Here is a 17687-nt window from a genome sequence, read left to right as displayed (position 1 = left end):
TCTTAACCTTTCTTTTATTAATGTGATGTGTCATGTTGATTTATTTGTGAATATTGAACCACCTGTGCAGCCTAAGAATGAATTTCACTTGATCATGGTGAATAATTCTTTTAAGGTACTGTTGAATTTGATTTGCTAATAGCTTGTTGAGAATTTTGCATCAATATTCATCAGGGATATTGGCCTTTAATTCTTTGTAGTGAGATCTTTGTCTGGTTTGGAATCAAGGTAATGTTGGCTTCGTAGAATGAGTTTGGAAGTCTTCCTTCTATTTCTATGTTTTGGAACAGTTTGAGAAGAATAGGTATTAACTCCCCTTTAAATGTTTGCTAGACTTTCCCTCTGAAGCCATCTGGTCCATGACCCTTGTTTATTGGGAGATTTTTGATTACTGATGCAATTTCTTTGCTGGTTATGGGTCTGTTCCAGTTTTCTATTTTTCCTGTTTCAGTTTTAGTACTGTGTGTTTCTAGGAATTTATCCATTTCTTCCAAATTTCCCAGTTTGTTGGCATGTAATTTTTCGTAATATTTGCTTATAACTGTTTATATTTCTGTGGTGTTGATTTTGATCTCTCCTCTTTCATTTGTGATTTTATCTATTTGGGTCCCTCCTCTTTTCTTTCTGAGAAGTCTGGCTAGGGGTTTATCAATTTGGTTAATTCTTTCAAAGAACCAGCTCTTACATTCATTGATTTTTTTAAATAAAGGATTTCCGGATGAATATACACTTGAACTCCAACTTGTTTAAGGTGATTCTGCAACTAACTGTGGTTGTGGAATGGGGACTCGTGGGCACCTGCAGAGCATATTATTCTCGAAAAAAATTATAAAGTCTGGATCAGTCACAGGAGGTACAGACCCCAATTAGTAGGGCATGAATGAATGATTCAACATTGAAAAGCAGGTGGGAGCAATGGAAGTAAAAATAATCCTTCCTATCTTCTTATTACAAATCTGAACAGACTAATCAATTCATGTCCCTGTTGGAAAGGCATTTTTTGATGAGCTCCAGTTTCAGAGGTAGACTGTGGAAAGATAAACCATATTTTTTGCTAGCAAAGAGCTGAGACCAGTAGCTTCTACATCTTCCCAAGCCAAAAAAAAACACAAACAAACAAAAAAACAAAAGTTGCATGTGACCTCAGATGCCTAGAAGGACACCAAGTGCTATCAGTAATGTTGTGCAATCCCCTTGGCAGCAGCATCCTGATGAAATTTTGTCTTTGCAAGAAAGGCCGCTCATAACCACACAGTACCCATATCATACATTCAGTCAAGTGCATCCTCCCCCTACAGTCCTTACAAAACATGAGACCAGCAAGGGGCAAGATCTTCTCCTGAAGTAAACCTACAACAAGTCCAGCACTGCCCTGCTGACATGACTTTCCATGTGATGCCAAGACTGCATCCTTCATTTATAGTAGATGTACTACCCCTCGTAGTATGCTTGATATTCTCGCCAAAAAATGCTTAACTTAAATCTTATCACGAGAAAAGAATTACACAAATCCAAGTTGGGCCACTTACAAAACAACTGCTATAGATTCTTTAAAACTATCACAGTCGTGTAAGCCATGGGAACTGTACTAGATTAACGGACACTACAGAAGCACAACAAAGCAGTATGTGATCCTTGAAGTAGCAAGAACTTCCGAGAAGTGTTACGCTATCTGCAACACAGACTCAGAGTTAGGGAGACCACAAACAAGGCAAAATGTAAATATATAGGATAAAATAATTAGCAGATTTCAAAATGACAGTATAACTTAAGTGTGGGGTTTAGACCACCAATAGGTTTGAAAACAGTTAACTGTAACACTTTTTTCGCATCTTTCGAAAACTTCTTCAAATGTTCAATTTATGATGCCTTTAAATGAAAAAGTCACTCTGGATAAATACTTACGAGAGCAGGTGGCAGTTTGCCACTCCAGACACTGTCCGTATGGGAAAGAAATGATATAAGCATTGGAGTCAACACATCGTCTCGTGCTACTGCACCACATACACTCCATGCCATTGCTTGTACAGTTGGAGCAGGACGTCCTTAGAGAACACGGCTTTTTGCATGGCCTTGCATTTTGATTTGGACTAACTGGAATAAATCAGCAAATATAATTAGTTTATTTGTTAACTGTATTTTAACACAAGTAGATGGGTTTCATTTGTTTTGCTGTTTAGGGAATGTTTCAAGTAAGCCAAGTGTGGGATAAAAATTATAGCCAAAAATACATGATAAGGTGAATGAAAATAAAGATGAGACGTCATCTCATCTACTTCGTAAATTTATTATCGAATTTGAACACTGTAGTTCTTCGGGAAATTTCAATCCTTTATTAAGTACATAAAATTGTATAATTTAAAACCTTATAAACAGAAATGTAGCACATGACCTGGTCTTCTAGCTTTGGCTAAACACAACATACACTATCATTACTTACTTTCTTGTTACAATTTTTTCCATAAACATTTCATATCTTATCAAAACAAATGCCCTGTCAGTGAACATGTCTCTGATATAAACAAACAATTAAAATAAAACAATATACTATAAAATCTTTACATGAAATATAATATACCTATCACGATCAATATTTTTTTAATATTACCAAGAATGTGAAGGAACTAGAAGCCTGTACATCGCTGGTGGGAATGTTAAAATGATACAACTTTTATGACAAATGGTATGGCAATTCCTCAAAAAATTAAGCACAGAATTACCATATGATATAGCAATTCCACTTCTGGCTATACGCCCAAAAGATGTGAAACTGGAACTGGAAAAGATATGTGCACACCCATGTCCACAGCATCAGTACTCACAACAGCAAAAGTAAAAGCAACTCAAGTTTATGCTGACAGGTGAATGAATAAACAAAATCTGTATGTACATGTAATGGATAATTATTCGCCCTGAAAATGGAATGAAATTCTAACATATGCTACAATATGGATGAACCTTGAAGACATTATGCTAAGGAACGTAAGCTAGCCATAAAAGTTCATACACTTTATGATTCCACTTATATGAGATACCTAGATTAGTCAAACTCATAGAAACAGAAAACAGAAGGTGGTTGTCAGGGGCTGAGGGAGGGAGGTACAGAGAGGTATTTTTTAATAGATATGGAGTTTGGGAAGATGAGAAAGTTCTGGAGATGCTTGGTGTTAACTGAGGCACTTACCAACACTGAACTCTACATTTAAAAATGGTAAAAATGGTAAATTTTATGTTATGTAAATTTTACACAATAAAAATATTTAAAAAGAGAAAGCAATATTCCTTTCTCACTTAACAAAAATCCATTCCATGACAAATAACATATGATTTCACTCAGATGTAGAATTTAAGAAACAAAACAAATAAGCAAAGGGAGAAAGAGAGAGAGAGATGCAAATCAAAAAACAGTCTTTAATTATAGAGAACAAATGGATGGTTACCAGAGGAAATGGGGGTGGGGGATGGGTTCAATAGGTGATGGGGATTAAGGAGCGCACTTGTGATGAGCACAGGGTGATGTATGGAACTACTGAATCACTATATTGTACATTTGAAACTAATGTAACACTGCACGTTAACTAACTGCAATTAAAATAAGAAAAAAATAATGTACACTTCTAGCATTTTATACTGGCTAATAAACCAAATAAAAACTTATAACACAATTAGTACAGGTTTGGAGTTTGAATTCCATAGCCAATATAAAAAAAATTAAAGGTCAATCAACACAAAATGACATATAATGCAAAAAAAAAAAAAACCCATAAAACAGAAAAGTTCCTTTTTACTTGCCAAATGAAATAGATCTGTAAGATGAAAATAATTTGAAATAGTTGTTATTCTTAAAAACAAAACTTTCTTCCAAACACTATTATTATAATAGACATAAACAAAATTATAATAGATTCTTACCAGACTGCAAGTAACTATAACCATAAATTCATAATCTCCCTATTTCAACCAAGAAATAAAAATTATATAAAATAATTAAATAATAAAATTTTGTTATTTCCACCAGTTAATGCTGAGGTCACTAACACTATATGGGGAATGTGGATCAAGATAAAATTTACCGAAAAATCAGGAAATCAACATCATAAAAAGATGGTGAGGGGCACCTGGCTGGCTCAGTCGATTAAGTGTCCAACTGGGCTCACAGGTCATGATCTCACAGTTCATAAGTACGAGCCCCACTTTAGGCTCAGATCCTCTGTCTCCCTCTCTCTACCCCTCCCCTTCTCAAAAATAAGTAAACATTAAAAAAAATTAAAGATGGTGAAAGTTACTTCAGGCCTCTAGGCTATCACACATGGAAGAGGAGTTAGAAACATAATATTTTTAAAGAAATATTAGTTTACCACTTACCAACAGGCTTTTCACAAACAAGGCCATCTGCCATAGATGTACAAGGATTAGCTTTTAGGCCTGCCACTGCAGCCTTTTCTAGATAGGCACAGAACCCAGAATCATTTGGTTCACCAGGAAGCCACTGTAATGTTGTATTTGTAAAAGGAGACATGTCTTCCCATCCCCAGTAGGATATATTGATCTTGCGCAAGCCTACCCAAGGTGATACTTTCTGTAAACAACAACAAAAAGAACATTAAAAAACAAGTTGCATATAAAAATGCCACCATTTTCCTCAGCAATGATGGTTCATCATCATTAAAAATTACATCTAAAAACATACAGAACTGCTTTTCTAATGACCAGGGGTAATTAACAATTCCAGCACATTTTGGAGAATGATATAGAAAGAACCCCATTTTTAAAACATAGATTTTGTGCTCAAGCTACATGACTGGGGCCAATTATTTAGCCATTGTGAACCTCAGTTTCCTCTTCTACAAAATGAAAAAATATGTGTCTGATATAAATACCTACCTGATAAGGCAAGATCACTACAAAGTTAACATACTGCTGCAGCTACTGCTGTTACTGCTACTGCTGCCATTACTGCTCCTACTGTTGCCAATTTAATCAGTCATGGAGGTAAGAATCTAAAGCGAAGTTGCCATTACATGCACAGTGAGAAAACAGGAAACAAAACTAACAAACTATATGTAGAGGTGAGTGGAAACTTCATAACATGTTCACAAAAGAACTCAGAAGAATAACGCCTCTCTCCTGACTTAGATTCTACTGGTACATCAGGACTTTCATGTAATTTTAGATGAAGTTATGGGTCAGTAGGAACCAACCAGGCACTGAGGTTCACTACAGCAGACTTGGAGCTAGGGTCAGCAGCAAAGTCATGTGCTCACTTCACTCTCCTTCCCCTTTGCAGAAGTTATCTCTCACCATGTTTCACTGCCCTGCATAGGCTTGGGGGCGGGATGATGAAGGTAATGTGAAACTGTCCTTTCTGATTTCTGTGCTTCTCCCAGGTGCTAGAATCTCTTACCTAGATTCCCTAGTTCTTGTAAAGGTATTTTTGTATATGAATGGTTCCAACCAATGTTCTATGGAGGAACAAGTGCTGGGAATTTCCATTCTGTCATCTTGCTGACATTATTCCTAAACACTTATACCTTAATATACATAATATATTTATTTTCTAAGTTACTAAGTTAATAATATTATATTACAGTATGAGGTGACTTCAAAACTCCACATCATCCTTTTTACACTGTGGACTGTCAGGGTAGATAAAAATATGTATCTGCATTTGAGTGTTTAACAATATACAAATAAGATGTAGATATATAGATATAGATAGATATAAATATATAGATATCTCTCGTGTTTACTCTAAATATGCTGTATAAATGGTCCTTGAGAACTTATAAAGATAGCTACAGACCTAGAAACTTTCAAAGTGTATAAACATAATAAATTTCACATAGTAAATACTCAACAAATTATTTCTCAGATACAATTAAAATATCCTATGCATATTCATTATGACAGTCGATCTCATACCACCTAGTAGAGTACTCCACACATAGTAGGTAGCCAATAAATTTTGTTAACCAAAGTTCACCAGAACAGGTATGGTTATTTTCCACCATCCAATTGCTGAGACAGAGATAGTGTTTAATAAGTGTTTCCAATTATAAAAATACACATGCTACTTTGTCTTGCGATCACCATAGATTTCACACATTATTCTGAAAGATATTTTGATAACAAAAAAGCTATGACATTTTTACAGTTCTTGATAATAACAGCAGGAGTCAATCCAGCATAGATATTTCAGATTAATGATTGTACTTCACGTTACAGCGACTCTGTCTACATTTCCAACTATCTGTAGGAAAGACAAGTCATTTAAAGTAAAATATTACTCCCTAACTCATCATGATAAGAATCTGAGAGGAAGAGGAAAGAAACAGAAAAATGAAGCCGTTGATAAAACATTGAAAGTAACTATTACCCAGTAAATGAACTGGACAGGCAGTTGAAAATAGAAGACAAATTATAACATTATGAAAATTTACTAGAGCACATCATAAATCACTGCAACATTTCATTAGCCATTTCCGATAAATAAATGATTATTTGACCCAGAATATTTCTTTAAATTGCCTGAATTTGTCTGTCTTTATTTGCCAAGGGAGGGTTATCTAAGTGTATACAAGTGGAATGACTCAGGATATAACTCATTTTACATAAAGGTATGCTTAATGGAATGTCAACTTGCAGAAGCTTCTACCTTTGCAACGCTGCTAAAGCTCAGCTTTCTAATGAAACAAAACCTTCTTCTATTCTAGAGCACACTAGTCCACAAACTCTCAAATATATGTTCACCACACAGCCAAAGTAACTGTTAGTACAATCTTTATGATTTATAGCAACAAGCAAGAAAATTGAGGAACACAAGAAACCTTGAAATGCGCAACTTCTGAACTTGCACATTTCAAGATTGTAGTGTAAAAACTAAAAATATTACATTTTAAACAAGGAAAAAAAGCAACAGAGCTCTAATGCGGAATACTAGGACTTTCTAAAACTCAAAGACTGTGGATCTACCACTAATAAGCTCTTTATAAGCGACACAATACAGAACTAATTTCCAAACGTTATTTGTAATTGTCCCCCAATTTTGTGATTAAAGAAATAAAGCCCCTGGCATCACAAGAATATAACAGATCTTAATTTATGTTATATGCTCCATACAATTAAAAAACAATTACACATATACCTTTTCACATTTTTCTAAAATATTTTTTTTTAACTAATTGGTGTCTCTCTTACACGAAACCACATACATCTTACCTTCAGGACATTAGGCTGGTAGCTCTTAAGACAAAGAAAAGAAAAAAAAAACATAGGTGTTTCTCTTGCCTCCTTAGAAATATCTTCATGTGCTGGCCAACTCAACATCCTCCAGAAGTTAGCTAGGGCATTACTCTAGGAAACTCCTTAACACCTCATCACTAATTAGATATACACTCTCTTTCTTCATATATCCCATGTGCAACTATCATTATAATTATCACAATACAGTATAATTGTGTTTGTCTTCCTCACCAGTAAAATCTTTGAGAACAGTGATGGTGTTTTAATTTCTATCCTCAGCAAGCCGTAGATTGCCAAGTACATTGAAGGTGCTCAAAAAACATGTACTAAATGAATGAATACTGGCCCATTCTTCACAGAAAAACAGCTACAATTCACACAAAAATGATTTCACATATCAATCTGCATACAAATTTGGTAAGTTTTTTCTTTATTCTATTAATATCAAGCATATGATAAATGACAGCTAACAAATATACTGTGATATCCATTTCAAAATTTTGAATATTTATAAAAACCAGTGATATAATTAATTTAACCATTTTATTAAAGCGAGAGCAGGGCTTTGGCTCAACAATTAGAAACTCACATTAATAAGTTAAATCATCTGGTATTGATACTCATAAGAAGTATACATTCTGATATCACCAAAAATGTAGGCAGTAACAGTGAAGTGATGTCCATAAAAAAATTTCAAAAGTGAGTGTCCTTAAGTCCCCTTAATTTTTTGTAACATTTATGAAAACTGTTCTTATATCATGCTTTAAACACCAGATATATATTCCTCTGAGTAAAAATAAAATCAGTTACCCATTCTTCATCATAAATCAGGAATGATCTGAAGAGATTAAAGGTCCTAATACAACTATCCAGGGCGGTGGGGCCAGGGTGGCAAGGAGAATCTGTCATTCACCATGGAAAAATTAAAATACTCTGGGGCACATCCTTTTCCACAATTAATATAAGTATTAACTATTCATCAAATAAATTCATTTAGATACCTACGAATTCTAAATAATGATTTCTAGAAATAGTAGTAACAGCAGCAGTCCAAACAGTGATACCAAAATAACAACCCTTAAAATGCAAACAATAATGATAATTACTGTAAACACTCAATAAAATTTATACTCTTTACATGCATTATCTCACTTCTTTTTCATAATAAACATGCAAAGTAGCTATGATTATTACCCCTGTTACAGGGCTGGAGAGATTAACTTGCTACTAAGTTTTAAAGATAAGCAGTACATCCAATTCCATGCTCTACATCACTTTGATAATACTGTCCTCAATGCTTCTTTAAAATCAGCTATACCAAGAAAACATTATGTATTTCTATGGCAAGTAATTGGTAACATTTGCTCTAAAATAATTTCAAGCCAAAATTGTCTCCTCTGTCCTATATGGAGTGGAGTTCTGGAGTATCAATAGAGTATTTGTCCAAATAAAAGCCATAATTGAAGGTCAAAATAAAGTTGTTGAAATCTGGTGTAATACAGTTTCACACGTTCATGAGTAACAGATGTATTAGAGACATACATCCATTATTTGTATAGAAATCATGCCACTTTGTGCATTATTTACCATAGGGTGTGTATATATATGTGTGTATATACTTATCCTCAACAGTAGGCCAAAACTAATACAAGTTTCAGATTTAAGGTATATATTATTTTTAGTCTTATCACTTACTTGATCTCTTTTGAGTTCTAATTTTATTTTTGAAACAAAATGCAGAAAGCTTCTATGATGCTATGACAGTTTATATTAGTATATTTCAATTAAGCACATGAACTAAATAAAGTGTCTCATAACTAGATTTAGTAAATTATTTCCAAATCTCCTTAATCTACTCTTAAGAGTTGACTATATTTTAATATCCCAAGAATAGAAAATAAATACTGTAAATTCCTATTAGAAATGTCTTATAAAATAATATCTTGATACAATTTTCAAAGAAACACTCAATTTTTTACAGAAATATCTTCCATAAAACTCCCTGAAATATTGAAACTGTTTCTAAGTGTTGTATGTTCCAATATCTTCCACATACTTTACAAACTGGTTTTTGTCCTGCTAACCTTTATTACATTATTTCAAGCAAATCTACACCTAGAAAATCGCATAATTCAAAAACCCAACTCACAACACACATACACATTCACAGAAAAATACATATAACCAATGTGTTGGGTCTAGTGTTTTAATTATAAGGGACATCTCAAATTATGAAGTAATTACACTTCAAAACAAATTCTTAAATTTTATGCACATGTATTTTAAGTATATTTATTCATATGAAATGACTTCTTGGTAAGAAATGCAGTGGTTTACTGTGTAAAACCAAGATGTGTAATTTAGAAAACTTTATTCCCAAATACATATACAGAATAAGTCCACTGCTAATTGATTTTTGCAGTCAGTTCCACTTTTACTTCCAAGATTTAGTAAAAATAATTTATTTAGAAGCAAAAAGAATGAACCATTGCTAGTAAGTATAGGACTTTCTGCATATTTCCATAATATAAACAAGAGTTATTACCTGTTGTGTATACTTCTGTATTTCATCCAGAACAAATTCTACTTCTTTTGAGGTTGTTAATGAAGCAAGATTTCCACTAAGATTATAGCAATAAAGTTTTGCATTGTCATAGCTTTCTCTACTGGAATTGATTCTAAGACAAGCATCACCAATATGATTCCATCCTTCTCCACAAAGATGAGCTAGTCAAAAAAAATTATATCTTATTTTTAGATTATCAAAAAGCATTTATATTTTTCAGTTATTTTAGAATTCTAAATACAATTTCTATCTTTGTTTAAACAACTTTTAATGATAAAAATTTTAAATATATCAATATAATTTAAAAAACAAAACTTATCTAACAGTTCGGTGGAAAAGAAGAACAGAAGATCCTAATTTTTTTCTTTAACTCTTAAGCACAATATAAGCTATAGCTCTATAATATCTGTTAAAATGTGTCGACTGTTTGCAGGGTTTTGTAGTGTACTGGCATACAGTATGTTAACTAGTAAAATCACTACTGTATTTACATCCCCGGGTCCAGCTTACATTATATAAGATCACTTTAAAGAAAAAAAACCAGCATATAACAAGCAAATTCAAAGTTATTCCTCTTTTCCAAATCTAATTTCCAGAGTTCAAGTATACTATTTTAATATAAGTTGGGTTCTTTGATTCTTTAATTATAAGTGTGGAGAGAGAAGTATCATTTATGTTTAATAAAGAAGCTATAATCTTTGCTTTTTATTTATTTATTTTTAATGTTTATTTATTTTTGAGAGAGAGAGACAGAATGTGAGCAAGCAAGGGGCAGAGAAAGAGGGAGACACAGAATCCGAAGCAGACTCCATGCTCTGAGCTGTCGGCACAGAGCCAGACACGGGGCTCGAACTCAAACCGCAAGATTGTGACCCGAGCTGAAGTCAGATGCTTAACTGACTGAGCCACCCAGGCGTCCCATAATCTTTGTTTTTCGATGTTTATTTTTTTAAACAGGTATGCAGGTCTTTCTAACATTTAAACACACTATTCAATAATAGTGGTTGATCCTTATAATACAAGTTGAACTTAAAAGAGTGCCTATTGTCTAAACCATATTTATAAACACATTATAAAGTTATGCTCTAGCATAACTAATTAAGACTGAAGTGCTTCATTAAAACACTGATCTATAAAATTTGACTACATTTTAGTTTCCATACCATATTACATATATCAGTGCCTTCCGCCCTTTCAGCTTTAGATGGATTAGTACAAATTTTATGGAATTGTTCTAAAGCTGCAATTCTCAAACATTTGGTCTCAAGACCCCCCCTTTTTTTTCTTAAAAATTATTGACGACCTCACAGATCTTTTCTGTAGGGATTTTTTATCTATTGGCTTTGATCATATTAAAAATTAAAACTGACCATTTAAAAATATATTTATCTATTCACCTAAAATTGGAATTTAAAAATGCATTACAAACATAGTCTTCCATCTCTTGGGGTGTTTTTGCCTTTATGCTATATACAGGCCCAAAGGACACGTATCATCAAATTCTCTCCCTGAGGGACAGCAGCCGACAGTTTAGGACAATGGCATGAAAAAAATTAAGATGGCCTGATGAATGAATAGAGGGATGGATAGACAGAGCAGGGATAGAGCAGAGCAAAATGTTCATTGTAGAATCTAGGGTAAGGGTAATGGGTCAGTGTCCTCTCTACCATTCTTTCCAGTTTTCTATATGTTTGAAGATTTTCATAATAAAATATTGGGAGATAATCATTTCAACTTAAAATAAATAGTGTATTTTATTTTACAAGAATTACAGTATCCAAAACAAACAAAAATTAAAAATAGTGTAGCTGCTATATATTTTTGCAAATCTCTTTAATATTGGTTTAATACAAGACAATTGTATTCTCATATCTACTTCTCCAATCTATTAGAATCATGCCTTTAGAAAACTCCAGAGTAAACCCATGACAGAATGAGAATTTAAAAAGCAAATATTTTAGTATTACTAGTTTTGACCTCATGGACCCTCTCAAAGAGTCCATAAACAGGGGCCTCCTGTTCTTTAATAACTGCTGTCTTACTGAATTGGGTACCATGAACAGTACCTAGAACACATTAATCTCTCAATAAACTATAACTGTCATTTAATAAGATTGTTTATAATACTTTTATTTTCTTTTTCAGGCTACACCTATAGCAATCTACCTTGTCTTCTGGAATCCAAAGTACCTAATTACTTCAAGGAAGCAGTGCAAAAGCTTTGTTCAGTTATGGCTTTTTTTTTTTTTTTTACCTTACTGAATCAAGGAAGGATTTAAATTTCTTTTGCATGTCTCCTTTTGTGACAAATACCTAGGTGAAAAATCATACAAATGGACACAAATACATGTGTCTTTGAGACTAAACTAAAGTATAGGGCTGACCCAAATGTTTTTATGGTTTAGGCTTTTATAGTATTGAGCATCAACTCAGCTTCAGAGTTAAATGAGAAGCAGTAAATTTTTAAAAAGCGTTTAGTGAGATAAATGCAAATTTCCGAGTTTATATGAGATCAATGAAAAAATGCAATTCACAAATGTTCCTAGAAAAGTGCAACAGGGGGCGCCTGGGCGGCTCAGTCAGTTAAATGTCCGACTTTGGCTCAGGTCATGATCTCACAGTCGAGTTCAAGCCCCACATCGGGCTCTGTGCTGACAGCTCAGAGCCTGGAGCCTGCTGCAAATTCTGTGTACTCTCTCTGTCTGCCCTACCCCCACTCATCCCTGTCTCTGTCTCTCAAGAATAAATAAACGTTTAAAAAAAATTTTTTTAAAGTGCAACAGTATAGACAGCGTCCTCTATTTACAGCATTCACTTCCTTGAGACCAGCATAGGGAAAAACAAACTATACCTAGTTGGTTGCTTAGTAAATATGAATGTAGAACACAGGAAATTAGTTTATAATGCATTTTATATTGTATTTGTTGTATGGTATTTATTATTCTCCACAGAAATAGCCTGGCCAAGTGGAGCCCTTATACCAAATCAAAATTCTTTCCTGGGCAATGTATAGATAACCACTTATTTTTCCAAACTTCCACTGGCAATCAAATTCTCTTCTTCTTAAAGCAATATTCCTTTAAACATATACATTTATCTGTGTTGTCAGCACAGAGACCAAGATGGGGCTTGAACTCACAAACCGTGATTATGACCTGACCAAAATCAAGAGTCAGACACTTAACTGACTAAGTCACCCAGTTGCCCCTTGTGTCCAAGATTTTTAAAACAACATTTTAAGTATTTTTACTGATCTACATGTTGATTTTAGCATTTAACACTCAGATATCAATGTTACTTTCAAGTTTTGTATCACCTCACTATTGCTTCTCAAAACCTGGCAGTTCATTAATATTCTCTAATTTTTTCAAAGTGAACACACACATGCATGTATCCTGTTTAAAAACTTTAAATGTCAGTATATAAACAAAACCTAAAATTTACATAAACATTCTAGAATCTTAATGGTACTTTTGAAGGCAATCTATTTTTTCTTTTATTACATGAACTTCCAAGCATGACATAAATCCTATGATGGAATTTTCAAGGACGTTTTAGAATTACGTAAGTTAGAAATTTTTCTCTGAAAAATATAACAAAACAATCAAAAACCATGGAATACAGAAAAGCAAAACACTGAACTGAAATAAAACACCCAGTTAATAGTTACATCTGCCATTTACAAACCCTGCAACTTTGAACAAGTCCTTAAACAATGTATGTCTCACTTACCTGTATAACAAGAAGATGGAACTGGTTTAAGTATCTATATTACTTTCTGATTTTCTAATTTTATCTTTTATATTTAAAAGGAAGAGTACTCAGGGTTTACTAGGAAGAATGATACATGTAAAAAATAAATTAAAATTGCTTTTTTAATGGACTTTGCTCTGGTTTACATAACTTAGATTCTCATTAAATCATATAAAACTTATTATAAATGTTATAATTTATAATAAAAAGTAGTAAAAATAGTTCCCAGAATTTCAAAGATAAGAAGCAAATCAAATAGATCAAATGTTAACATTTATTAAAATCTGGATATTAGCCTGAGTGCTTATTATTTTCTATATTTTAAAGACAGAATTTTTTAAAATTAAAAAAAGATTCTGATCAAGTCAATAGTATTATAATAAATAGAGAAATCATGAACATCTTAAAAGAACTGGAAGGAAACACACAAATTATTTTTATGGAAACAATGCTATTATTACTCCAATATTATCATTTATTTGAAACTGGAATGTCTTAGTAAATGCTCTTTACTATAATGGTATTCATCTGTAGGCTATAAAATTCATTTACCGAACTGAAATCTTTACCTGGTAAAGCCTGGCATTCTTGCTGTCGCTGATCCCACTGGCAATTCAAGTTGAGCGAACAGCTTTTACAGCTGGTAAGTTTGTTACAAATCTGCTCATTTCTCACATGACATTTGGTATAGTTTTTCACGGACTAGAAAGTGAAGAGATAAAGCATGTTATTTTTTACCTCTGTATAGCAATGATTTTTAAATGTCAATGTATATATAAATCACCACGTGAATTTTAAAGTTCAGATTTCTGGGGTGCCTGGGTGGCTCAGTGGGTTGAGCGTCTGGCTTCGGCTCAGGTCATGATCTCGCAGTCTGTGAGTTTGAGCCCCGCGTCGGGCTCTGTGCTGACAGCTCAGAGCCTGGAGCCTGCTTTGGATTCTGTCTCCCTCGCTCTCTGCCCCTCCCCTGCTCATGCTCTGTCTCTCTCAAAAATAAATAAACATTAAAAAAATAAAAATTTTAAGTTCAGATTTCTAACCCCAAATCCAATTCTACTGAATCAGAATCTCTCTTACTCATTTCTTTAAACTATAACTGCTGGAACTAGAATATATGCTTATTGGAAATAATTTACAATTTCCACAATCTGAAACAAAAACCATCAAATGAAAACCTACTCTATTAAATCTGATAACAAGCTTCCAATTCAATAAATAAGGTCAATGCAGAGTCATTTTTCTTAATGATCACATGGAACAAAATTCTAGTTGTAATAAAACTATCATGCAATAAGTAGAAATGATAAGTAGTAAAAATTGAAGAGATGATAAACATAAATTATTTTCTCAATAACTCAAACTAATGTTACTCTCACAGACACTAAATAATAATTTTGGTCAACTGACATTTCTCCTGTATCTGTCATGTTTCTTTTATGGTGACCGCAAAGAAGCTGAAGTTACACTTTGATCAATCCTACTATACAGGGTAATCATATGTCGACTAAATTCCAGTATGAAGAGATTAAAGATTAAAGGTCAAAAAAGAAAAAAATGGGCAACATAGGAACTCTGCAGGTAGTTCCCTACACACAACAGGTTCAGATACTTCATATGATAGTGTTAATATGATAAAAATTTTTGGCTCAATTCTTTCCATGACTCTTGAGAAAAACCACAAAGGACTTTAATGCTGCATCTGTGCTCCACTTCAATCTTCATACATACATACACACACACACACACACACACACACACACACACACACACAAATACTCACCTCAAGCTTTCTAATGTAACAGAGCTAAATATTTCTTTTCAGTCAATAAAGTTAACAGTTAAAATTTACTTATAACTATCCCACATATAAAAATGGTTAAAGCAGGGTGCCTGGGTGGTGTAGTGTGTTAAAGGTCAGCCTCTTTTGCTTTTGGCTCAGGTCATGATCTCATAGGTTCATGAGATCCAGCCCTGTACTAGGCTCTGTACTGACAGCACAGAGCCTGCTTGGGATTCTCTCTCCCTCTCTCTCTGCCTCTCCCCAGCTCATTCTCATTCTCTTTCTCTCTCTCTCTCTCTCTCTCTCTCTCTCTCTCTCTCTCTCTCTGTCTCTCTCTGTCTCTCTCTGTCTCTCTCTGTCTCTCTCTCTCTCTCTGTCTCTGTCTCTCAAATAAACTTTAAAAATGGTTGAAGCAACTTTTATCATCTTAGACAATTTAAATGTCACCCACCAAACATTTATTTATAAATTAGGGTCATTTCCCATGTAAAATACATTGCAGTCACCTCCATTCCAGAGGTGTTAATTTCTGTAGAGCAAATTACACATAAGGTAACAGATAAAAAGTAACTAAATAGTAATTAATGTTCAGCTTTATTCGTCCTAAGAAAATCAGAGAAGATATTTTTTATGTTTTTAATGTTTTTATTTATTTTTGAGAGAGTCTGAGTGGAGGAGGGGCAGAGAGAGAGGGAGACAGAGGATCTGAAGTGGGATCCGGCACCCAGGGCAGCAAGGCCAATGTGGGGCTCTAACTCACGAACCAGGAGATCATGACCCAAAGTGAAGTCCAATACTCAACTGACTGAGCCACCCAGGTGCCCATATTTTTTTCAAATCTCAAATTATTTAACCACCACATTTTCATTCAGAACATATATACTTTTTATTGTTACTTTTTCTAATTCGTAGCTTTGTTTTCATATGGAATATAAATCTTAGCACTATTCTATATGATAATTATAGTCTGAAACATTTTTCAGCTAATTGAAAAGAAAATTAATTACTTGAATCATCTGGTAAATAGAATAACCTATAAAAATGACAGAATGACGGAACTGAATAAAAGGAAGAATAACTATTTCATGCCAGTCTTCAGACTAACAATGGCATCATTACAGTCACCTTCCAAATAACTGTACTGCTCTTCATTACAAACAGTATATTCATTTGCTGACACTGAACCAATATAATAGATGAAATCACACACAGGACCAATTTAATCAATGATGAAAGAAAGCTGACTGTTATTCTGAAACATGGCTGGTATTTTTTGGCCTAACAAACCAGATAAACAATCAGGATATTTGAGCTGTTAGTGCACAAACTATGCAAGATGAAGTAAATACGACTAAATAATGAAATAGGGTATCAATGGACATCATTACACTAAAATCTCACAGACCTTTCTGTAACCATTAGCATTTGGTTTAGCTTAATCACCAGACGTCTTTATAAAACCGTCTAAAAGACATTACATCAAAGTCTAAATTACAAGCGAGTACCATCTGCTCACTTATACTATCACACCCAGTGCTTTCCTTATTAACATAGCATTCTAAAAAATAAAATATAAACTAAAAGGTCACTTTATGAAAAGACTACTTGATAGCAATTTGCATAACACAATTTTTGAGATCATGTATTTTCATTTAGCGTAAATGTCTAAACACAATGTCTAAACCCAGGGCTGTCCAACAAAGCTTGAAACACAATATACTTGCAATTTTTATTTAATAACATTCTCCATTTTATTCCCTTATTCCCATACTTTATTTTACTTAACTCCTATATCCACATTACTCACTAAAATAACCCCCATTAGATGAATATTAATACAAATATAAAAAAATAATTCAAATTTTCAAAGCAGAGTCATACCACACTAACATTAAAACTCAAATAAAATTGAAGTATATCTGTTATCAAAGCAACTTATATTCCTGGTAAGTATATACCAACACAATATGTATGAAAAAAAGGTTTCAGTCAGGTAAGTCAGTAATTGAAAAGTTTCCTCCATTTTAATTTTTGAATGTTATTTTAGAATAGAATCATAAAACAAATATTTTGAAATATGACTATATACTGAGGAAAATTTTTTGATGATACAATAAAAATTTCTCACTTAGTTTTCAAACTCCCTTTTCTTTACCTTTTACGTCTGCATGCTATCTTAAAAAACAGGTCAATACTTTTGGTGATTAATAAAAATTCAGAAAAAGAAGTATGTTATATTTAGTTGAAAATTTGTAAGCACATTATATAGTTATTTTAGCTGTAGCCCAGTAAGAGAATCTTTAGTCCTACTACACACAGTTTTTAATCCCTTAATCTTATACTTGT

At 33.3% G+C, this 17687-nt stretch overlaps 1 protein-coding gene across 2 annotated transcripts in view; it reads right to left on the bottom strand.

Moving 5' to 3' along the window:
- ATRNL1 (attractin like 1) overlaps nucleotides 1-17687 on the bottom strand; it is a 754994-nt gene that overhangs the window by 585219 nt on the left and 152088 nt on the right. For both annotated transcript variants that reach the window (XM_027063193.2, XM_053207126.1), the window contains exons 14-17: nucleotides 14131-14263; nucleotides 9788-9969; nucleotides 4366-4579; nucleotides 1906-2094 (exon numbers count right to left, since the gene is read on the bottom strand). In XM_027063193.2, coding sequence (XP_026918994.2) covers nucleotides 1906-2094; nucleotides 4366-4579; nucleotides 9788-9969; nucleotides 14131-14263 — 718 coding nt within the window. The remainder of the gene's footprint in view (nucleotides 1-1905; nucleotides 2095-4365; nucleotides 4580-9787; nucleotides 9970-14130; nucleotides 14264-17687) is intronic.

The sequence above is a fragment of the Acinonyx jubatus genome, chromosome D2, assembly GCF_027475565.1.
Source record: "Acinonyx jubatus isolate Ajub_Pintada_27869175 chromosome D2, VMU_Ajub_asm_v1.0, whole genome shotgun sequence".
Lineage (NCBI taxonomy): Eukaryota > Metazoa > Chordata > Mammalia > Carnivora > Felidae > Acinonyx > Acinonyx jubatus.
The sequence above is the reverse complement of the archived record's forward strand: the minus strand, read 5'-3'. Positions and strand labels throughout refer to the sequence as shown.